The sequence below is a fragment of the Pelophylax lessonae genome (assembly GCF_965119305.1).
Source record: "Pelophylax lessonae genome assembly, chromosome: 9".
In the NCBI taxonomy this organism is placed as follows: Eukaryota; Metazoa; Chordata; class Amphibia; order Anura; family Ranidae; genus Pelophylax; species Pelophylax lessonae.
The window spans coordinates 101,770,298-101,795,560 of NC_138776.1; the positions used below are offsets into that span (position 1 = coordinate 101,770,298).

At 44.6% G+C, this 25,263-nt stretch overlaps 1 protein-coding gene across 1 annotated transcript in view; it reads right to left on the reverse strand.

Moving 5' to 3' along the window:
* Positions 1–1,898: 1,898 nt before the first annotated feature.
* Positions 1,899–25,263, reverse strand: part of LOC309564242 (uncharacterized protein) — an 82,671-nt gene continuing 59,306 nt past the window's right edge. The window contains exons 6-8 of the mRNA XM_082268868.1: positions 13,612–13,748; positions 2,599–2,703; positions 1,899–2,172 (exon numbers count right to left, since the gene is read on the reverse strand). Coding sequence (XP_082124994.1) covers positions 2,029–2,172; positions 2,599–2,703; positions 13,612–13,748 — 386 coding nt within the window. The 3' untranslated portion in view covers positions 1,899–2,028. The remainder of the gene's footprint in view (positions 2,173–2,598; positions 2,704–13,611; positions 13,749–25,263) is intronic.

The following is a 25,263-nucleotide window of genomic DNA, read 5'->3' on the forward strand; positions in this document are numbered from 1 at the left end:
AAAAAAAGCTATTCAGTCGAAAGGATTGCATCATGAGGACTCAAGGGCATACAATGCGATTAGGGGGAGAAGCATTTTAACCTCAGGCAACGCAGGGGGTTCTTTACTGTTAGGGCTACAAGATTGTGGAATTCTCTACCACAAGAGGTAGTTTCTGTTGGAAGTATGGCTACTTTCAAAAGACTCTTGGACGTACATCTCAAGGATCAGAACATTCAGGGGTATGAGAGATGATTACGGCCATACACACCTACACAGGTTGAACTGGATGGACTATTGTCTTTATTCAACCTCAACTACTATGTAACTATGTAACATGTACTTCAACTTTAATGGCATCCCATGCAAATGATTTGGTGGAGGGAGGATTATGGTGTGAAGTTGTTTTTCAGGGGTTGGGCTTGGCCCCTTAGTTCCAGCATACCAAGACATTTTGGAAAATTTTATGCCCCCAATTTTGTGGAAACAGTTTGGGGATAGCCCCTTCCTGCTTCAACAAGACTGCGCACCAGTGCACAAAGCAATGTTCATTAAGACATGGATGTGCGAGTTTGGGGTGGAGAAACTTGACTTGCTTGCACAGAATCCTGACCTCAACCCGATAGAACACCTTTAGGATGAATTAGAGCGCAGACTGCGAGACAGACTTCTCTCTAACATCAGTGACTGACCTCACAAATGTGCTTCTGGAAGAATGGTCAAACATTCCCATAGACACACTCCCAAACCTTGTGGAGAGCCTTTTCAGAAGAGTTGAAGCTGTTATAGCTGCAAAAGGTGGGCCAACTCAATATTGAACCCTACGGACTAAGACTGGGATGCCATTAAAGTTCATGTGCATGTAAAGGCAGGTGTCACAATACTTTTAGTAATATAGTGTGCATACACTTGCAACACTATAAGGCTAATGATATAGAAGAGGAAACCCTCCTTACCACATGGAGGCTTCCCAGTGCAAGCTATTCCATACTGAGGTCCAGATTTTAGCTATATTCTACAGAGACAGTGGCATTGTTGTAAAGCCTGTACAAACTGTTGATAATATATAAATCTTGTATAATAATATAAGTAATTTTGTGATGTGAAATTTTAATTTCACGTTTTTTCCTGAAGGCTTAGTTAAAAATGAAAAGAAAGAATGAATAGTCTGCCTCCCCCGACAACTCTGCGGTCTTTCCACTTATCCTCAGGATGTGATTTAAACAAATACAATCCAGTTTTAGGCAGACCATACACGATGCGAATTTCAAACGGAAATCCAAATCGCCAGTGAAATGGATTTTCGTAACTTTAGTGTGGTATGTGTGACAGGCGATATTCGTATGACAGCCAAAATTCACATATCCAACATGTTGGTTTTTTCTGAGAAAATCGGCCAAATTTCATATCATTAGTGGTTGAGTCATGCGATTCCACAGAACAAGACACAACTGCGCATGATTCCCGAAAAGGTCGACCCGGAGGGAAAATACAACAAAAGGAATAACACGAACGAGTGTTCGTCTGCAACATAACGTAATGCAGCAAATACTATAGGTTACAGCAAACTCTGCTGAGGGGCCAATATGTCTGCATGAAAAGTGGACTAAACACAAAAGTATGTGAATTGCTAATTGACAGGACCCGAGTTTTTACAGTAGGGGGAGTGTCCAGTAGAGGTGTAGTTAAAAGGTCAAGACAACATTGCATCACTTCCTATACTGGCACAACTAAAATAGTGTTTGGCAGTACGATTTTCGGATCACATTGATGGTATACTCGGATGATGTACACGAGTGCTGCTTGCATTTATCGAACGATGGATCGATTGAAATTCGCATCGTGTATGGCCTGCCTTAGTCATATTACATGGACATTCCAAATGATAGCTAAATTACAAAAAAGGACCTATTGGCCTCTTTACTTCTCTGAATCTATACACTTTGCATTTACAATACAAGGTATATTCTACAAAACAGAAAAGCATAACAGTAGATGTATTCTTCAAGTGGTTCTTCAAGTGTTTTTCTGAACTAGATGTTTAACTCTCTAATTCCCATTTGGAAAAGGAGGAAGGGAAAATGGGAAAGGTCCTTGGTGGGATGCGATTAAAAAATGTGCTTGATGTATCTGGTCTTCCTCCAGAAGATGGCATGCGATGCTGAGCAAAACCTCTAAGCATGGCTCAAATTCCTGACAATGCAAAAGAAAAGTTTAGAAGCTAAACAAATATTTGATGCATATTATTTTACAGATACTCCAGAGATTAGATAAGACTTAGCTTAGTCAATGAAGTGGCAAACTTTTTCTAGTACATATATAAACCAATTATTAGTGCCTACAACTATATACCACTAAATGAAAAGTTGCCTAAGGAGGGGCCTGCTTGTTCCCAGTCCAATTCTTACATGGAAATCAATCCATATGCCTAGTATTTGTAACTGTTCGCCTATAGGGACCAAAATTACAATTCTTTTTTCACATAAGAAAATAAAATACAGCATACAAAAATGTTTTGGAAAATATGGTATGATAGTTCGTTGACTATTTTTTATTGTCTCAGTAAAGTTTCAAAAAACATTTCCAAATTTCACTACTCCTGAGGTGGTGTATACATACCTGTTGTCCCCTGCATAGAAAAAGCGATAGAGAAGCTTTCAGACATTTTCGAAGCTCGTAGAGGTCATCACTGTTATCAAGGCTGCTGGGGTCAAACCATATACCCTAAAAAAGTAAAATACAAATAGATTGTTTGGATTTCAAACTACCCACTAAATTGGGTAAACGATTGTCTGGTTTTCCTCAATGTTTTACAGCAAGTCGAATCCGAGGATGGTACTAGTTGTAGGAAAATTCTCGAACAACAAAGGCTTTTTTTTTAATTTGACATAGAAACATTGCAGAGTAGAATATTGTTGCTCATTATTTCTGATCATGCACAGTCTTTTGTTTAACCAATTTATCTTGTATGAAAACAGTACACATTAAACGAAAATAGTTAGTTCTGTTCATGTAGGAGAAAAAAATTGGGAGTTTGTCCCTTTGGAAATTTTCACTTGGAAAGCCTGAATCAGGTGTCAAAAGTTGTGTACACACTATACGAAACATTTTCTTCCGATTTACTTACAGTATGTACCCAGCTTAACAGTTGTGTTATATAAAGAGTAACTAAAATCTATCTGATATGTACAAATCTTATCATTTCATTTTTATTTTTGATAAAATTCTTTAAAACATAAGAAGACTTGAAAGAACATGCAGGAATAGCAATTTAATTGTTTCGAACATATTGTATATTACAACTTTGTTCACATAGGCTCCTTTTTATAGAGTGCTTTCACATAATATTCATGTCCCAAATGTCTATTAGAGGCTATATATTTATGCATGTAATTTTACAAATTTTACAAGTTCCTGACATGTTTCCTGGATCAACATCCACCTTTTCAGAGGTACAATAACATATCTGCACCAGGCATCCAGATAGGGAAAGCGTCCCCCTCCAGGAGTTTGGGGAGCATAAGACAATCAGCAACCTTATTAGGTAGGTGGGGTGTGATTGGTTGTCACGTCTTCTATGTTTCTCCCCTCGTTGGGCGCCAAACAAGGCTCACATGAGAGGCCTACCCCAGGGTGGGTTCTTCTGGGCTATGCTAGGCACTTTGAATAGGGTAACTGCCTTACACCGGGGGGAGGGGGTACCTTCACTGGAACAGCCGACAAATCTCTAATAAACTCTTTTGATGTTACTGTACACCACCACTGTCACTTATGCATTTAGGAGGGACATGCAGAACCCTTTCTATCTCCACCTGTCCAGCATATCACCGATATGTCACTCCCAGTAATGGTATGGGGTCCTGCTGTGCACCTAGCGCAGACTGCATGTATGCAATTCACCTAACCCTTTCTCTTTCATACCCGCGTACAGGATAAGGGCCCCGTGGTGAAGATCAGCTCCTGTTGCTATGGGAGAAAGATTGCAGCTGAAGAAATGCAAATATCTCCCTCGCTGCAAGAAGCTATCTCACCTGTCTCATGTACATGCTTTGTTAGTGAGAGAGACCTTTGTTATCTTTGGTAACCACTGTATCTTCACACTGTAATAACTCTTGTACCGTTATCTTCATACCCTGGTGTGTTTAGACTATATGTGTCAGTTAATTGCATCACACCCCTTGAGTAACTTCAGACCAGGCAAAGGCAACGTTTCAAAGGCTTTACATGAACAAATGAACATAATGGCATATACTGTACAGACAACAACCCAAAATAACGTGCAGTCATTTCCCTAACATGCCTAGTCCCTAACAGCTTGTGGCTGCCCAAGCATATCTGCTCAGAAAAGAGTCTTATTCTTGCCATTGATAGTATCTTCTGGAAGGACTGCAAGTCCTAGCAATCCTCCTAGGCAGTGGAAACTCTGACCTCAGCATGGCACTCTGGAAATCCAGAATCCGGCAACGGCAGTGAGAAGGTCTGAACAGGTCAGAACCGAACAGGCAGAATGGCACCAATGTAACCCCCCAGGGTTAAGGCCTCTGTCCTTTTTTAGCACACAGGACCGGGGGGGGGGGGGGTCAGACCCAGGAAATACCCACCAAGAAAGAGCCAGGAAAGACAATTTACTTCTACCTTCCAGGGGCAGCGTAAACCACTATCTGCCTGCAAACCAGTGCTGAGGTAATACCTCATTCAGGCATCAGCTTATGATGTTGAGAAATTATCTAGACAGAAAAATAAAACACAACTACAGTAGCCCCAGCATCCGCTTGGGATCAAATGGGGAATTAAATTCTATATATTATTGAGGGAAACGTGAAATTTCTTGCTCTGCAGCAGTAGAGTAAACTTACCAAAAGGGTGTTCACTCAGAAAAGATGGGGCTGAGGGAAGAGCAGTTGGGAAGTAAGGATAAGGGATGGGATGCACTTTTACCCTCTGCATATTTGAACAATCCACCTATTAATTATTTATAAAAAATGAAAAAAAATGCATATGTAGAAATCATGGAGTCATAAAAGAAGGTGCACATATCTTATCATTTTGAAAATTAAGAGTCTACTTGGAATTTTGTGGTAGGGGCATGGCTTTATAAGTGCTTCTAAGAAAGGTGCAGGCAAAATATAAAACTCCTGTCATTAAAACGACATTCCCCCAAAAGTGATGTTTCAGTTGTAGGCTGAGACTGGTAGGCTGGGTTCTTACATCTTTTGAGGACTCCTGGAGCTGTTTCTGTCTGCCTTTGAAGGTTGTTCATTATTCATATTTACAGAAACAGGCCTATTCACAGAGCTGAATAGAGATTGCAGCGCGCATGTTCAGAAAAAAAAAAAGCCAAACTGGGAGAACTCTGAAACAGCAGGTTTGCAGCTCCAATGTGGTTACACAGAGTAGATTTCTAAGGAACAGGGACAAGTATAAGATTGTGGGGGTTTACTGGGGAGGGTTCAGGAAATGAAAAGAGTAATTGTTCTAAAAGTACAGTGATCTTATAAACAGTGCTGAGGGGGCTACAGAAACAAACCAAAACCTAAACACATCATGCTGCGATTATTCCAGGGGTGTTTCTAGGAACAGACCAGGGCACCTCTGGGCACATATATCAAAATGTTGAGGGGCTGTTGGGCTACCACAATGAACAATTTGGATCAAAAATCACACAAGCAGGAAATTATGTTTCTGTGGTGTGGTCAGTACACATTCTGTGTACAGAACACCTCCAGGTACCCATATTGCATTGCATTTTCAGAAAATTACAGCGGCTGCAGATTTAAAAAGGAAAGGTAATTTTTAATAAAATTGAATTACAATATGACTTGTGTCGCAATTGTTTGCGTTATATTAGTTTTGCTTTATTTGCTATTTTTTCCCCCACAAAAGTGGAGTTACAGTTTAACTGAACAAAAACGAGGCAGCATAAAAATGTAACATATACAGTATCTCACAAAACTGAGTACATTACACCCCTCACATTTTTGTAAATATTTTATTATATCTTTTCATGTGACAGCACTGAAGAAATGACACTTTGCTACAATGTAAATTAGTGAGTGTACAGCTTGTATAACAGTGTAAATTTGCTGTCCCTTCAAAAAAACTCAACACACAAGAATTATTGTCTAAACTGCTGGCAACAAAAGTGAGTACACCCCTAAGTGAAAATATTCAAATTGGGCCTAATTAGCCATTTTCCCTCCCTGGTTTCATGTGACTCGTTACTGTTACAAAGGTCTCAGGTGTGAATGGGGAGCAGGTGTGTTAAGTTTGGTGTTGTCAATCTCACTCTCTCAAACTGGTCACTGGAAGTTAAACATGGCACCTCATGGCAAAGGAATCTCTGAGGATCTGAAAAAAGGAATTTTTGCTCTTTAAAAGGATGGCTTAGGCTATAAGAGGATTGCCAAGACCTTGAACCTGAGCTGACGCACAGTGGCCAAGACCATACAGCGGTTTAACAGGACAGGTTCCACTCAGAACAGGCCTCGCCATGGTCGACCAAAGAAGTTGAGTGCACATGCTCAGCATCATATCCAGAAGTTGTCTTTGGGAAATAGATGTATGAGTGCTGCCAGCACTGCTGCAGAGGTTGAGGGGGTGGGAGGTCAGCCTGTCAGTGCTCAGACCATACGCCACACACTGCATCAAATTAGTCTGCATGGCTGTCGTCCCAGAAGGAAGCCTCTTCTAAAGATGATGCACAAGAAAGCCCGCAAATAGTTTGCTGAAGACAAGCAGTCTAAGGACATGGATTACTGGAACCATGTCGTGTGGTCTAATGAGACCAAGATAAACTTATTTGGTTCATATGGTGTCAAGCGTATGTGGCGGCAACCAGGTGAGGAGTACAAAGACAAGTGTGTCTTGCCTACAGTCAAGCATGGTGTGGGCTGCGTAAGTGCTGCCAGCATTGGGGAGCTACAGTTCATTGAGGGAACCATGAATGCCAACATGTACTGTGACATACTAAAGCACAGCATGATCCCCTCCCTTCGGAGACTGGGCTGCAGGGCAGTATTCCAACATAATGACCCCAAACACACCTTCAAGATGACCAATGCTAAAGAAGCTAAGGGTAAAGGTAGAGGACTGGCCAAGCATGTCTCCAGACCTAAACCCTCTTGAGCATCTGTGGGGCATCCTCAAACGGAAGGTGGAGGAGCGCAAGGTCTCTAACATCCACCAGCTCCATTATGTCATCATGAAAGAGTGGAAAAGGACTTCAGTGGCAACCTGTGAATCTCTGGTGAACTCCATGCCCAAGACGGTTAAGGCAGTACTGGAAAATAATGGTGGCCGCACAAAATATTGACACTGTGTGCCCAATTTGGACATTTCACTTAGGGGTGTACTCACTTTTGTTGCCTATGGTTTAGACACTAATGGCTGTGTGTTGAGTTATTTTGAGGGGACAGCAAATTTATACTGCTACACAAGCTGTACACTCACTACTTTACATTGTAGCAAAGTGTAATTTCTTCAGTTTTGTCACACAAAAAGATATAATAAAATATTTACAAAAATGTCAGGGGTGTACTCACTTTGTGAGATACTGTATATTACAGGTTACAGTGCCATAGGCCAAATGCAGTGGCCTTTGATTACCTATAATTGTGTACAATGGCTAAGGATCCTGTAATATCGTGGAATATTAGAGGTCTATGTTCCCCTCTTATGCCAACCTGCTATTTTATGTTTCCAGGAGGCACATCTAACTGCGGAGACTCAAAATTTTCTTAAAAACTCATGGGTGGGAAGAGCATACCGTTCCACTCACACCTTCTTTTCCATGGGTGTGAGCGTTTTTGGTTCATAGCTCAATCGACTTCCAGGAGTATGATAATAATATACAGTCAGGTCCATAAATATTGGGACATCGACACAATTCTAATCTTTTTGGCTCTATACACCACCACAATGGATTTGAAATGAAACAAACATGATGTGCTTTAACTGCAGACTTTTAGCTTTAATTTGAGGGTATTTATATCCAAATCGGATGAAAGGTATAGGAATTACAACAGTTTGTATATGTGCTTCCCACTTTTTAAGGGACCAAAAGTAATGGGACAATTGGCTGCTCAGCTGTTCCATGGCCAGGAGTGTGTTATTCCCTCATTATGCCATTTACAAGGAGCAGATAAAAGGTCCAGAGTTCATTTCAAGTGTGCTATTTGCATTTGGAATCTGTTGCTGTCAACTCTCAATATGAGATCCAAAGAGCTGTCGCTATCAGTGAAGCAAGCCATCACTAGGCTGAAAAAAACAAAACGAACCCATCAGAGAGATAGCAAAAACATTAGGCGTGGACAAATGAACTGCTTGGAACATCCTTAAAAAGAAAGAATGCACCGGTGAGCTCAGCAACACCAAAAGACCCGGAAGACTACGGAAAACAACTGTGATGGATGACTGAAGAATTCTTTCCTTGGTGAATAAAACACTCTTCACAAAAGTTGGCCAGATCAAGAACACTCTCCAGGAGGTAGGTGTATGTGTGTCAAAGTCAACAATCAAGAGAAGACTTCACCAGAGTGAATACAGAGGGTTCGCCACAAGATGTAAACCATTGGTGAGCCTCAAAAACAGGAAGATTAGAGTTTGCCAAACAACATCTAAAAAAGCCTTCACAGCTCTGGAACAAGATCCTATGGACAAATGAGACCAATATCAACTTGTACCAGAGTGATGGGAAGAGAAGAGTATGGAAAAGGAAAGGATTCGGAACTGCTCATGATCCAAAGCACACCACCTCATCAGTGAAGCATGGTGGTGGTAGTGTCATGGCGTGGGCATGATGTGATGATGATGTGACTTCTGACAAAAGCAGCAGGATGAATTCTGAGGTGTTTCGGGCAATATTATCTGCTCATATTCAGCCAAATGCTTCAGAACTCATTGGACGGCGCTTCACAGTGCAAATGGACAATGACCCGAAGCATACTGCGAAAGCAACCAAAGAGTTTTTTAAGGGAAAGAAGTGGAATGTTATGCAATGGCCAAGTCAATGACCTGATCTGAATCGATTGAGCATGCATTTCACTTGCTGAAGACAAAACTGAAAGGGAAATGCCCCAAGAACAAGCAGGAACTGAAGATAGAGGCCTGGCAGAGCATCACCAGGGATGAGGCTCTGCTTACACTGGATGCTATGAAGGCCTTCGATAGCATAGAGTGGAGGTATCTCTGGGGCGTGCTCCAGCAGTTTGGATTTGGTGAAATCTACATTTCCTGAGTGCGTTTGCTGTATTACCATCCTCAAGCAGCTATATGTGCATCGGGTAGAATGTCACACACTTTCTCCTTGGGAAGGGGCACAAGACAGGGGTACCCCTTGTCACCCTTGCTCTTCGCCCTAGCCATAAAACCTATGGCAATAAAGATCATGGACAATCCGGATATTGTTAGCTTCCGCTATGGGGATAGGCAGGAAAAGGTGATGCTATATGCGGATGATACAATGATTCTGCTTGGAGATGTGGATGTTTCTCTTAAGGAGACCATGTCCACAATAGTGGAATTAGGTGAATCGTCTGGACTTAAGATAAATTGGACAAAATCGGCTTTAATGCTCATTGACACTGGGGGTGGTTCTTGTGTAGAGTCACAGGGTTCCATACCATTAACAACCTCTTTCAAATATCTTAGAATCCAGGTGATGCCTAATATTTGGGAGTATGGAAGGGTCAATATTTGTCCATTGTTTCAAAGGTTTTGAATTGAAACATGGAAATCTCTACAACTGTCAGTAGCGAGACGGGTAAATCTAATTAAGATGACCCTTATGCCCCAGTTGCTATACGCCCTCCATAATTCACCAGTGGTGGTCCCTTTCAAAACCTTTCAAACTGTAAACTCCCTATTCCGCAATCTAATTTGGAAAAACCACCCTCCCCGAATTAAACTTGAGTACGTGCAACGCCCCAAAGATGAGGGAAGGCTGGCTTTGCCAAACCCCTGGCTCTACTATAAAGCAGCCCAGCTGCAACAACTGATAGGCATGCTGCGGGGGCATGTGGACCAGGAAGCTGCCGATGGTAGCTCAGCCAAGGCTTGTAATGTTACACCCAGTGCGGGGTACATCTGTTCCAGAGGCTCAGGCCTTCGGAAAACCACACAAAGCAATTCTGACATATAATTTAATCCAAAAGGTATGGAATAAAGCTAGATACCTTCAAGGAGTGACAAGATATACAGAATTCAACCCAATCTGGTCGAATGGGACCTAGCTCGAAATAGCTAAGTTGCAGCACGGGGTGTTATGGAAGAGAGTGTTATATATGAGACACATTTTTACTTTTGGCACTTTTGAGGCACTAAAAATTGGGAGAGGTTTGCTTTGCCGCCCTCTTTTCATTTCTATTACATACAATTAAGGCATGCCTTATTGGCTCAAGATAGGTTTTCTGAGTGGTCCCTGTCTCTGACATCACTGTTTAGTTTGATCAAAGGGGTTAATAATTCCAAGGGGTTTATATCTCAAAGTTATAACATACTACTGCAGACTTTTCTTAAAAGGCATCCTCTCAGAAGTGCTGGCCAAATGGGAGGGAGATGTTGGACCAATTTCAGGGGAAATTTGGGAAGAGGCCCTTCAGGCCGTAACGACCAATTCTCTGAATGTTTTGCAAAGACTAACGCAACTATACATACTACTGAGGGTATACTACACCCCCCATAGACTACAAGCCATGGGCTTGGTGTCCACCCCAATATGCACTAGATGCAAACGGGATCACAGAGATCTGATTCATCTACTATGGAGGTGCCCAAAACTGAACTGTTATTGGAAGGGGGTGTTGGACACTCTTAACAGAATATTTCAGACCTCTATCCCTCTGGACCCTAAACCATGTTTGCTCAATTTATTAGATGACTTTGAGTTGGATGGACACACTAGAGAGGCGATGATTCGATCCCAATTTTTAGCACGCAAACTGATTGGTACACGGGAGATCAGAGAGCCCTCCTACTGTTAAGGAGTGGATCAACAATGTTAGCAATACGCTCCGAATGGAAAAAATAATCTATCAGCATAGGGGAAGTATACGTAAATTCGAGAAACTATGGACACCATGGCTGGATGCGCCCGGGTTAGCCCCGGTGGATCTGGTCATGGATAGGCTGCTTGGCGGGAATTCTGGATGAGGATGAGAAAAATATGCTAATAGAAGAGAAGGAGGTTTTGATGTTGAGGGAATATGATAACCCTAGATTAGAAAAGAGATCTATCTACGATGTAAGTGCCTTGAACTTGTGTATGGTAATGGAATGTTCTTTACTACTATGTGTATTTACGTGTCTTAATGATCATTTGGCAAACTGTACTGATATGGGCTGTATGTATCTATATATTCCTAAATAAAATGTTATTCTTTGGATAAAAAAAACAAAAAAATGAATGTGTGTGTAAAGGCAGGAGTCCAAATACTTTTGACAATATAGTGTATATTTATGGATGTTTTTAATAGCCCTTCATGTGTCCTTTAACCACTTCCCGCCCGCCCTATTACAAATTGACGGCGGGAATGTGGTTGTGTTATCCTGACCGGACGTCATATGACGGCGGCAGGATAACACAGCTCTGGGCGCCCCCCGGGGGCGCGCAGAGCGGCGATCGGTGATGACACCCTGCATCTCCGATCTCGGTAAAGAGCCTCTGACGGAGGCTCTTTACCATGTGATCAGCCGTGTCCAATCACGGCTGGTCACATAGTAAATAGGAACAGCCTTTGATCGGCTTTCCTTAGTTCGTGCCTGACAGGCACGAGCAAAGGAGCGCCGATCGGCGGCTCCCCTGACAGGGGGGGGGTCGGCACTGGTAATCAGATCATTGATTACCAGTGCAGACCCTCGGGGGGGGGGATGCCACTAGATCCACCAGGGATGCCCACTATGACCCCAGGGATGCCCACTATGACCCCAGGGATGCCCACTATGGCCACCAGGGATGGCAATCAGGGCTCAGGGAGCCCCCCATTGCCCTCCTCATCAGTGATGCCCACCAGTGTCCTCCCTATCAGTGCTGCCCACAAGTGCCCATCATTGCCATCCTTTAGTGTCGCCCACCAGTGCCCATTATTGCCCACCAGTGCCGCCTATCAGTGCCCATCAGTGCCTATCAGTGCCGCCCGTCAGTGCCACCATCAGTGCCCATCAGTGCCCACCAGTGCCGCCTATCAGTGCCCATTAGTGCCCGTCAGTGCCACCTATCAGTGCCCATCAGTGCCACCTATCAGTGTCCATCAATGCCGCCTATCAGTGCCCAGCAGTGCCGCCTATCAGTGCCCACCAATGCTGCATATCTGTGCTACCTATCAGTGCCGCATATCAGTGCCTATCAGTGCCGCCTATCAGTGCCACCCCATCAGTGCCACCCCATCAGTGCCACCCCATCAGTGCCTCCTCATCAGTGCCTGTCAGTGCAGTCTCATCAGTGCTCATCAGTGCAGGAAAAAACTTATTTATTTACAAAATTGTATAACATAAACAAAAAAACTTTTTTTTTTTTCAAACTTTTCGGTCTTTTTTTATTTGTTTAGCAAAAAGTAAAAATCGCACAGGTGATCAAATACCACCAAAAGAAAGCTCTATTTGTGGGGGGAAAATGACATAAATTTGGTGTAGGTACAGTGTTGCATGACCGCGCAATTGTCATTCAAATTGCAACAGCGCTAAAAGGGGAAAATTGGCCTGGGCAGGAAGGGAGGGAAGTGCCCTGTATTAAAGTGGTTAAAGGGGTTATAAAGCCCCACACCCCCTCCCCCTATCTTATTCTTACCTGAAACCGATCTGATTTAGCGATGTGCACAAGCACAGTGGCTCCAGCTGCTGTCGCTCTCCTCATTGGATAGATTGATAGCAGCAGGAGCTATTGGCTCCCGCTGCTGTAAATCAAAAGCTGTGAGATGGGAGCGGAGCCGAGTCCCACTGGCTGTGTCAATGGACGCAGCAGCTGGACTTGGGAACAAGCCTTCATGGGTAACCCCATGAAAAGCAGTTTTCCGTGGGGGCACCAGATATAGAGGAGGGGCTTGGAGCATCAACAGAGAACCCCAGAAGAAAAAGATCAGGAGCAGGTAAGTATAGGCATGTTTGTTATTTTTATATATATAAAAAAAAAAAAAAAAAGCGAGGGTTTACAATCATTTTAAATAAGCCTAATAGGTTATAATGTTAAAGTTTCCAGAGTGAGGACTTATGGAATATGGAATATTTTGCACATTGTAGTGGCCTATGTTCTGCTAGCAGGGAAACTCACAATAATGATACGTTAGAAGAGGTAGATAGTACCTGATCTGTCGGAGGTTATTGCTTTGATTCAGATAAATTATATGCATGAAAAATTGCTTGCTCATAGATCAGCTGCTTTTGAGAAATCCTGGAAACCATGGGTACTTTGATACGCTAAATGATCTGCTGATGATATATGTCATGCTACGTAAGCTCTTGATATGTCGAAGCACTTAGTTCTTTAATCCTCATTTCAGCCATTGTTTTCTATCCTCAACTGGTGTGTTATTGCTCTGCATGGCGGAACTCTCTGACATTCGTTTGACCTTTCGTCACTTTTGTATTATAAAACTCAACAGCAATATATTGAAATAAAATATGATTTCCAGAACTTCCTACCTGTGGGGTATACAAGATAGAGTCTTCTATGTTTCTTGGTAATACGTCATTTATTTTGCAATATCGCAGGAAAATAATTATTTCCAAAATTCTTGCTGGTATGTTTACTTCGTACCTCAATGGTGGCATTCCCAAAGCTGCAAAATAAAGGTGAAACTTCTTTAATCATGCAAATTTTAAATAATAAAAAAGAGGTGAGATTTTCAAGCAAGACACACACTTGCAGACCTTCTTTTCTAAGAATTACAAAAGACACGCATGCTGTAGCAATCATCACTGAGCACCTAAAAAGATCACAGATATTTACTCCAGACTTGCCTTTACTCACTTAAAAGGGGGGATTTATTAAACTGAAACACAAGGAATTTGCAGAAGCTGTGCATAGTAACCAATAAAGCTTTGATAATTAGCCTTCATTCACACTGAGGGCGGGTTTGAAATCGTTTGAGTTCAGCTGAATTCGTACGATTTCAAACCCACATGTCAGTGTGAGTTCAGGGGAGATTTGACAGACATCTGTGCGGGTTCATCCACAAATGTCTATTGAAATGGCCCCTGAAGTCGCCAAAAATTAGTGCACAAAAAACACTTTTGGGAATCAGTGCACGCTGCAAAGTCAGCGTTGCACCGATTCGGACAGTGCTGTTGCAGGCAATAGGCTCCGATTTGGAATGCGATTTAACATGTCAAATCGCATTTAATATCTGCCTGATGTGAACGGGAGCCCGATGGGAACCTAGAAGCCGATTGTTTATTATGCACAGCTGCAGCAGATTCTGTGTGCTCCCGCTTCAGTAAATCACCCCCAATGAGTTTTCCAATATCTCACAATTTAGCTGCAGTGCCTTCCTATTGGTGAGGACAGGTGGCACAGCTCATCCATGACATATATAAAGAGAATCAGTCAGTTTTCTCATGTTCTTTTTGGCTACATTCACACCCTGGCGTTCCGGATCGTGGACAGAATTGCCACGATTTTGCCCTTGATCACCAGACATTTTTGTGATCCCCCATTACTTCCAATGGCACCCAATTTCACCCCAATCCCAGAACTTCTTTTGGGCAACAGGTGTCCTGCGATTCTGTTTGCATAATTCACTGTGACTCGTTGATGGACAATCGCGGAAAAATCATGCGGCGATTAGGGTGCCGTTGAAAGTAACAGGGATCGCAAGCGCGTCCGGCAATTTGCAGCGATTCGAGATTGCGGGCAGAATCGTGGCGATACCACCCGCGATCCAGAACCCCATGGTGTGAATGCAGTCTAAAAGGAAAACCCCCCACTGGTATTCAGCTTTGCTGAACTCCCCTGATTTCAGGAAATATTCCATGCTCCTAGGTAAAGAGGAGTATGTGACCTCTTCCCCTTCTTCCCAGGATGCAGTGCTCAGGCCTGAGCAGACAATCATCAGACCTGAATACTGTCACTCGTGGAGGGGGAGAACGCTATTCACCCTGTGTAAGCTCTAACACAAAACTGACAGGGTTGGGCTCTTCTGGGTCCAATGGAAGAATGGAGCGGGAAGGGGGAAGGTGTGTGTGTTGGGTGGGAAGGGGGGGGGGGGGGAGTGTTCTTCCACTATGCCCCAGATTGTTAAAGTTTCTTTAAAGTTCAGCATACACAATACAATTTTATGTGCAATCTCCTTTAGGTATAACAGTCTAATCAGTACATAGTTGCTCTTGCCAGTCACCTTTCTTTCTTGTTCTAAACTGACCACACAAAGCACAGAGGCTGATTATTGTTAGGTGGTCAGTTTTAATCCTTACGCCTTCCATTTAGAGGTACAAGATACTGTGCATACATGCATCATGCCTGCAATAGGTAGTCTGTTCAGCCACCACACCCCCAACTAATCGCAGCCTGCCTCTGGCCCACACACCCTCCCAATTGCAGCCTCTTGAACCCACCCTCTGCTCCAGCACAGTCTGCATATTGCCTTAGATTGAGCAGACTGCAGAACACAGGCACTCTTTGTATGGGTGGATGTGGAGGTAAGTGGCGCTGTCAGGAATAGGAAGTAGGAAAAATAAATATATCGGTGGGTCACTTTTTATATTGAATAATAAATAGAGTTATGTGTATTAAAATATTAGATCCTCATAAATAATGTGTGATATACAGTTAATAAATGTAAAAAAATACAAAAATATATATAAAAAATGTTTTCCAGTGAGTGAATAGTGGGAGATAAAAATGTAAATGTATAAAATTATTCCAATATAAGTGTCACAAAATTAAATAAATAAATTCTGTATATAACAATCAAATGTGTAAAACTGAGCCACCAATAAAAATCACACTTGTAAAATCAATAAATAGGGTGATACATTATTGCATAAATTGGGTGACAAATTTTAAAATAAAAAAATTAAGGTGCTCTGTTCAAGTGCATAAGAGTGCTAGTGATAAAAAGACTATATAGCAGTATTTAAATTAGGTGAATGAAACTTTAAAAAATTCAAATCATAAACAGTGATCATCGACACTGTTTATGATTTGAATTTTTTAAAGTTTTTTTTGAATTTTTTAAAGTTTCATTCACCTAATTTAAATACTGCTATATAGTCTTTTTATCACTAGCACTCTTATGCACTTGAACAGAGCACCTTAATTTTTTATTTTAAAATTTGTCACCCAATTTATGCAATAATGTATCACCCTATTTATTGATTTTACAAGTGTGATTTTTATTGGTGGCTCAGTTTTACACATTTGATTGTTATATACAGAATTTATTTATTTAATTTTGTGACACTTATATTGGAATAATTTTATACATTTACATTTTTATCTCCCACTATTCACTCACTGGAAAACATTTTTTATATATATTTTTGTATTTTCTTACATTTATTCACTGTATATCACACATTATTTATGAGGATCTAATATTTTAATACACATAACTCTATTTATTATTCAATATAAAAAGTGACCCACCGATATATTTATTTTTCCTACTTCCTATTCCTGACAGCGCCACTTACCTCCACATCCACCCATATTTGTTAAATATAGCTTGCTATATTTTGAGGTAGGCTGCAGTCATATATAATTTTTCCCATCAGCGCGGAAATCTTTTACCACTTACAGGCACTCTTTGTGTCTGCACAATGTCCTGTAGCCCCATCCCCCACTATCAGGAAGAAGAGATACATGGTCACATTAAAGAACTTTTAACCTTCTAAAAATGTAAGACAGATAATTTCTGAAATGCAGGCTCCATTCACACCTTATCACAGGCGGAATCACCGCAATTCCAAATCACTTCAAAACGCGGGACGCGTTTGTGATGCCATTACTTTTTATTGGCACCCCAATCGTGCTGCAATTTTGCCTCAATTGTCGTGCGGTAAATCACGCTGCAATCGCAGTGCGTGATGCTTGTTGCTCAAAAAGGAACATGAGCTTCTTTTGGGCGACAGCATCGGGCATTGTGATTTGCTTCGAATGCAGTGGGATTTGCCACGCAAAAATCGTGGCAAAATCACGGCACAATTGGGGTGCCATTAGAAGTCTGATCAGCCCGATCTTACTCCAGCGCTGTGCCTGCCCAGATAGTAAAGATAACTTGCTACAAATTTGTGACAGTGTTGAATTGTAAATCTGTTAACTTGCTGCACATTTTCACTGGCAAGTTGTGCACTTACAGAGGACTTGAAGCATAAGTTCTAGTTTACACTTTTCCAGTTTGTATCAAATTTGCAAGGCAAGTTTCTAGCAAGAGCAAAATTGCAGTGGTGAGTCTACAGCAAGAGCTCTGCAAGTCTACAGCATGAACATTCAGCCACAGTGACCCTTTTAGCACAAGATAACTGAACCAGAATCTGCAGCCGACTTGCAGAATGTTGATATGGAGTCATGCGATGTGGACTTGCTGCAATTGTGCAAAAAACTTGTGAAGTCTGGCAAGTCTAGCGATAGCTTAGCAAGCCATTTTCAGACTTGCAGCTCAATTGCTTGCTATCTATGTGAGAGCAGAGGCTCCCTCTGCTCTGTCCCTCCCCACTGGCTCAAAGACAGCACCAGAAGCCATTGGCTCCTGCTCCTTTCAATCACATCCAGTGACAAGGGAATGGAGGCCGGGGCTGAGTTCTGCGGTCTGTCAATAGATGCAGACAGCAAAGCTCACAAGCGAGCCGGTACAAATGCCCCCCATAGAAAGTGGCTTGCTAGGGGGCCACTCAGAAGGGGGGAGACGCCACGTGAGCTGGTGGGAGACCCGAAAAGAGGAGGATCGAGGATGATCTGCGCAAAACCATTGCACAAAGCAGGTATGTATGACATGTTTGTTATTTTAAAAGGGAAAGAAATACCTTTAGTATTACTTTAAATCCTAAATAGCAAGAATAACTTGCCACACATTTGTGGCAGTGTTGAATTGTAAGACTTTTAACTTGCTGCACATTTCCACTGGCAAGTTGTACACTTGCAGAACACTTGAAACACAAGTTTAAGTTGACACTTTTCCAATTTGTAGCAAATTTGCATGACAAATCCCTAGCAAGAACAAAGTTCCAGTGGTGAGTCTACAGCAAGAGTTGTGCAAATCTACAGCATGAAAATTCAGGCACAGTGACCTCTGTGGTGGGATGACTATAGCACAACATAACTGAACCAGAACTTGCAGCAGGCTTGCAGAATGTTTGCAAAGAAAGTTGATCTGGATTTATGCAATGCAGACTTGCGGCAATTGTGCAACAAACTTTTGAAGCCTTGCAAGTCTAGCAATGGCTTAGCAAGTCATTTTTAAATATGCAGCACAATTGCTATTTTTCTTAAATAAAATTAAGTAGAAATTAGACTTTCAGTTCGAATTCTATATTTTTCTCCCTCTATTCTCATTGCATCATTTCAAAGCAAATTCATATATCTTGTCAAGCATTCAAACTGTTTACCAAAATTTATATTTTTTAACCAAGAGCAGAAATAGAAAGTTATAGTGTAATAAGAAAGATTTTTAGGTCATACTTGCATTTCCCATATACCAGTGCTTGGATTAACTGTAATATTGGCAATACAAGGATTAACATGAGATTAAACATTAAGAAAAATGGCGGACCACATGACAGTCCTATTCAGACCGCCAGTCCAGGATCCCCACCCCCACAGCAGTCATTATTTGCTACAGTTGCCAGCATCTAAACCACCAATGACGTCACGTGCATACCCCACCCCATTGCAGCCTACTCTGCTTCCCAGCTCCTGCCCTCTGCCTGCCTGGCTTAGGCAAGCCATAGATGGTGGAATTTCTTTCCTACAGCCATGGGTTGCAGGAAATAAATTTGCACGATTCCCCCATTAACACAGAAAGTGCTGACAGGAGAATCCCTCTTGCTCAGGCATTGTATTCTCCCAGAAGGGGGGATGGGGAAAGCCTTCCCCGCTGGGAGAAAACAGTGATTATTGCTAGTGGCTATAGCAGCTGCTAGGGATAATCGCAAGTTAATCCAGCAGGCTGGTTGTACCCAGGATGATCGATCAACTTTTTACATTCAACCTCCCATACACAGTTTGAATCTCAGACGGTTCCTGCTGAACCAGCCGCGATTCGAACCGGCCAAGATTTGAACCATCTATGGCTGACCTTGATGTGTAAAGACTACTGGCTTTGGGGAAATACTGCAAAAGATAAGACAAATAGCTATGGTACAGGAAGTGTTCAGATGGGGCACTGGATAGAAGGGGTTACTTCGATGGGGGCTCCTGATGAAAGGGGGTACTCTGATGTGGGCACCTTATGGGGCACCTGATCTCAGAGGGTACTCTGATGGGGGTATCTGAATAAATGGGGCACTATGATGAGGCACCTAATATAAGGGGGTATGCTAGTGAGAACAACTGATGTACGGGGGCTCCCAGAGAGGGACACCTGAAGCAAGGGGGCCCTCTGATGGAACGCCTGATATAAGGGGCACCGTGATGGGGATACGCAGAGGGGGACACCTGAAGTAAGGAGGCAGTCTGATGGGACACCTGATATAACATGTACTATTGACATAAACACAAGCACACTCACACACCACAGATTGAAATGGATGGCCTGGTGCCTTTTTTTCAACCTTACAAACTATGTAACTATGTAAGAGGACACTGTGATGAGGACATCTGATGTAAGGGGGCACTGCGATAGAGACATCCAATGTAAAGGGGCACTGTGATGGGGATACTTGATGTAAGGGGGCACTGTGATGGGGACACCTGATGTAAGAGCACTGTGATGAGGACATCTGATGTAAGGGGGCACTGTGATAAGGACACCTGATGTATGGGGGGACTGCAGTGTGTGTCTGCTATTTGATAGGCATACTGTACAATGACTGCATGTATACTAGGATATAAATTATAATCATAAATAGGGATGATCGAACGGTTCGGGTCGACCATCGGTTCGACCCGAACTTTAAGTGTTCGAAATGCAGCTGAATTCCGAACTTTTTGCGGTAAAAGTTCGGTATTCAGCCACCAGAACCACCCAAAATGCAACGGGAAAGGAACTGGGCTTTAAAAGCCTGTGATTGACCCAGAAACGTCAGCAAAAGCCAATGAGGGGGCTGGAGTCTGCTAAGAACGTGATTGGAGTGACTACGGGGACCAGAGGCCAATCAGTAGTGAATACGCCCCACAGTATATAACATAGCCCTGCCTAACCCCTAGCACAGTGATACAGAGTCTGTTGAAGAGAGTGGAAGCATTTCTCTTACTCCTGCTTTGTTACACTACGTTTGCTGCATAGACGAGTGCTTCTAAAGCTCCATATAAGCAGAATTGCATTCAGCTTACAGCCAGTCAATGTAGTTAGAAATACAGCGATTGTGCTGTTTTTTTGAGTTAGAAAAAAAAAAAAAAAAATTTAAAGGGACAGTGTCAGTCTTCTGCTGTATGGAGCTGTTCTTTTAGTGTGAGGAAAGGGAAATGTAGTGTAGTTAGGGTACTATATACCACAGTAGTTAGATTCAACAATCTAGTTTCTGTAGGGAAAGTAAAAGTGTCAGGGTTCCGTGTAGTGAGCACGTTGCACTGCTGATATATCCACAGCAGGTATACGTGCTTGCTAGTCGGCAAAATACATTGCCTCAGTGACAACTTAACGCCTGTTCTTGAAAGCGTTAGGTCCACTGTGCAAAAGGCTTTGCTACTGTGCGTGACACGCATCTGCTGTGCTGTATTCAGTGACAACTTTGGGTCGCATAGCAGTGTGCGTTTTTCACCGCACAGAGTTGCCAAAGTCTCAGTGACAACTTAACGCCTGTTCTTGAAAGCGTTAGGTCCACTGTGCAAAAGGCTTTGCTACTGTGCATGACACGCATCTGCTGTGCTGTATTCAGTGACAACTTTGGGTCGCATAGAGTGTGCGTTTTTCACCGCACAGAGTTGCCAAAGTCTCAGTGACAACTTAACGCCTGTTCTTGAAAGCGTTAGGTCCACTGTGCAAAAGGCTTTGCTACTGTGCTTGACACGCATCTGCTGTGCTGTATTCAGCGACAACTTGGGTCGCATAGCAGTGTGCGTTTTTCACCACACAGAGTTGCCAAAGTCTCAGTGACAACTTAACGCCTGTTCTTGAAAGCGTTAGGTCCACTGTGCAAAAGGCTTTGCTACTGTGCGTGACACGCATCTGCTGTGCTGTATTCAGTGACAACTTTGGGTCGCATAGCAGTGTGCGTTTTTCTCCGCACAGAGTTGCCAAAGTCTCAGTGACAAACTTAACGCCTGTTCTTGAAAGCGTTGGGTCCACTGTGCAAAAGGCTTTGCTACTGTGCGTGACATGCATCTGCTGTGCTGTATTCAGTGACAACTTTGGGTCGCATAGCAGTGTGCGTTTTTCACCGCACAGAGTTGCCAAAGCCTCAGTGACAAATATGTCAGGTAGACCAAGGAAAGGCATACGTGGCCCGGCTGCGGAAAGGGGCACAGCTTCTAGGGTGTCTAGAGACAGGGGTGGACGTGGTGGTCAGTCCTCAGCCAGGCCACCATTGCGATTGTTCTCCCGCAGTGGCCAAGCTATACATCCATAGTACGTACAGGAGGTGGTGGACTATATTACCAAACCCTCATTATCGGCATCCTCTGCAACTACAGTGACCCAGGCAGAGAAAAGTGGTCAGTCTTCTGCAGTTGGCAGAACAAATAGAGATGAGTCCATGTCCACCTCTCGTCCTCCCTTAAACCCAACTTCAGACATGGCAGAGGAGTCAGCTGAGCTGTTTGACCACAGTGTCGGCCATCTACTCCAGCCTGATGCTCAGTCCTTTATGGAGTCAGATGTTGGGTCTGAGGTTGAGGAGTGGGCAGAGCAAGCAAGAGGGGAGAGCAGACGGCCCGCTCCATCTAAGGCCGCACCTGTTGTCTCCCGGGCCACGCCTGATGCTCAGTCCTTTATGGAGTCTGATGTTGGGTCTGAGGTTGAGGAGGAGGCAGAGCAAGCAAGAGGGGAGAGCAAATGGCCCACTCCATCTAAGGCCGCACCTGTTGTCTCCTGGGCCACTATACAAACCTCTTCTTGCTGGGCCTTTTTTGAGACATCTCATGCAGACCGAATAGTTGCGATCTGCAAGATTTGTCATAAGGGTATAAAACATGGCAAAAATGTCAACCACCTGGGTACAAGCTGCCTAAACAGGCATTTGACAACCCACCACTTGGCCCATTGGCAGGAGCATTTGAAGAACCCACAAAAGGGCCAAAGATCGGTCAGTCGGCCTCCTAGGCCTCCTCGCGCTCCTCCTCGTGCTCCACCTGCACATCAGTCTGTCCCTGCTATAGTCACTCGTCACCTGTTGGCAGCCTCCACTGACAGGGATGATGATATAGCAGGCAGTGTCGCATCTACCTCCAGCACACCACCAGCTGTAACATCTAGACGGCAAATTTCGATTCCACACATGCTAGAACGAAAAAAAATGTATACTCCCCGCCACCCACATGCCCAGCGTCTAAACAGTAGTTTGGCAAAACTACTGGCTCTGCAACTGTTACCATTTAACCTGGTAGAGTCTGCTCCCTTCCGTGACTTTGCAAAATGTGCAGTTCCACAGTGGCAGGTGCCAAGTCGGCATTACTTTGCCCGTAAGGCCCTGCCATCCCTATACCAACATGTGGAAGGCAATGTAGTGTAGTCCCTGGCCAAGTCAGTCAGCCGTAAGATACACCTGACGGCTGACACTTGGTCAAGCAAACATGGGCAGGGACGGTACATTTCTGTCACTGCTCATTGGGTGACACAGCTTGCCAGCGGAAGGGATTGTAGCCAGAGCTCGGTGCTGCAGCCAGTATTGCCCCCACGTCTGCAAAAAGCTGGTGGTGTCGCTGATCTGGGTAGATTGATTACTTCTACCCCCTCCTGTTCCTCCTCCTCATCCTCCTCCATGCCCTCCTCTGCAGCATGGTCCTTTGAATATGATGAGGTACCACGTAAGCATTCAAAGGGCTATTCTATGTCTCAGGCCAAAAGGTGTCACGCAGTGCTGCAGCTTGTGTGTCTAGGGGACAGGCAGCACACTGCCCCTGAGATTCTTGGGGCTCTGCAGGCACAGGCCCAGAGGTGGTTGACACCACGCCAGCTGCAGCCAGGAATGGTGGTTACCGATAATGGGTCAAACCTCCTGGCCGCCCTTCGTCAGGGAAAGTTGACCCATGTGCCATGCCTGGCGCATGTCCTGAATCTCGTGGTACAGCGGTTTTTGAACTCGTACCCGGGAATGCAGGATGTGCCAAGGATGGCAAGAAGGGTGTGCAGTCACTTCAGGCGGTCGTACAGTGCCACTGCACGTTTGGCCGAAGTGCAGCGCGAGTTTCACCTGCCGGTACACCGCCTCGTCTGTGACATGCCCACCCACTGGAACTCCACCTTGGCTATGCTGCAGCACCTGTACACGCAGCAGAGGGCCCTCAATGAATATCTCTGCGAGTACGGCACCAGCACTGGCTCAGCGTGCCTGGGCTTCTTTTCACCACGGCAGTGGCTTTTGATTAAGGATGCATGCGCTGTCCTCTCGCCATTTGAGGAGGCCACAAGGATGGTCAGCCGGGACAGCGCATGCATCAGTGACACCCTACCGGTACTGTTTTTGTTGGAGCACACTCTTCGTGGCATTATGGACAGGGCACCGGAGGCAGAGCAGCAGGAGGAAGAGGAGGACTTCCTTGCCTCTCAAGGCCGCCTTTATCCTGAGAATCCTGACCCCATTATGCCTAGCTCCCAGAGGCCCGAGCAGGATCCAGGGGTGGAAGAGGAGGAGGAGGAGGAGGAGGAGGACGATTCTTCGGGAACTTTTGCAGGCTTTGAGGAGGAGGAGGAGGAAGACATGCGGCAATCTGCAAGGCCTAGTTTGACTCCCTCGGGACACTTTGGAGTAGTACGTGGCTGGGAGGAGGAGGAGCACGTTCAAGATAATTTCGTTTTGAGTGACCCCGAGGAGTCAGCTTCTGAGGCCTTTGCTAATTTGCGACGCATGGCAAACATCATGCTTCAGAGCCTGCGAAAGGACCCCAGAATCAAGGCCATCAAAGAGACTGACCACTATTGGTTGGCTACCCTACTTGACCACCGGTACAAGTCAAAAGTCTCGGAGCTTTTCCCATCCACCCAGAGAGTCCACAGGATCAAATCCCTTGAGGACAGTCTGTAACGCCGAGTGCTCCGGGTTCCGTGGCTTCCCCGGAGCACTCAAGGCGTCCTGCGGGCTGCAGCGCTCCGGTCGGCGTCCCCGACCATGAGCGCTGTTCCCCCGCATTAGTGGAACTCACCCGCCGGGTCCTCTCTGCTCCCGGCGCACGCCGGGTTCCTTCCTCCTCTCGGCGCGCGCGGCCCCGCTCCCTAGGGCGCGCGCGCGCCGCAGCATGTAAATTTAAAGGGCCAGTGCACCACTAATTGGTGCCTGGTCCAATCAGCCCAAATTCAATAAAAACCCACTTCCCCTTCCTGTCCTTGCCGGATCTTGTTGCCTTTGGTACCTTGAGAAAGCTTTTGGTGTATCGTTCCCTGCCTGTGTATCTGACCTTCTGCTGTTGCCCCTGACTACGAACCTTGCCGCCTGCCTTGACCCTTTGCTCCGTCTGACCTTGCCTTTGCCTTGTCCTTCTGTACCGCGCCTGAATCAGCTGTCTTTGAGGTTGAGCCGTTACCGGAGGATACGACCTGGTTGCTACCGCCGCAGCAAGTCCATCCCACCTTGCGGCGGGCTCTGGTGAAAACCGGTAGTAACTTAGAACCGGTCCCCTGGTACGGTCCACGCCAATCCCTCACTGACACAGAGGATCCACCTCCAGTGCCATCACCTGCCGCCAGTCCGGTCCCTGACAGTAGATCCGGCCATGGATCCCGCTGATGTGCCGCTGCCTAGTCTCGCTGACCTCACTACCGTGGTTGCCCAGCAGTCCCAGCAGATTACCCAACAAGGACAACAACTGGCACAGTTGACCGCCATGCTGCAACAGCTTCTTCCCGCACCGCAGCAGCCGCCTGCTTCTGCTTCTGCTTCCGCTCCACCTCCGCAGCCAGTGGCCGCCACCTCCGCTAGAATCCGTTTGTCTCTCCCGGACAAGTTTGATGGGGATTCTAAGATGTGCCGGGGATTCTTGTCCCAATGTTCCCTACACCTGGAGATGTTGGCCGACCAGTTTCCTACGGAACGATCTAAGGTGGC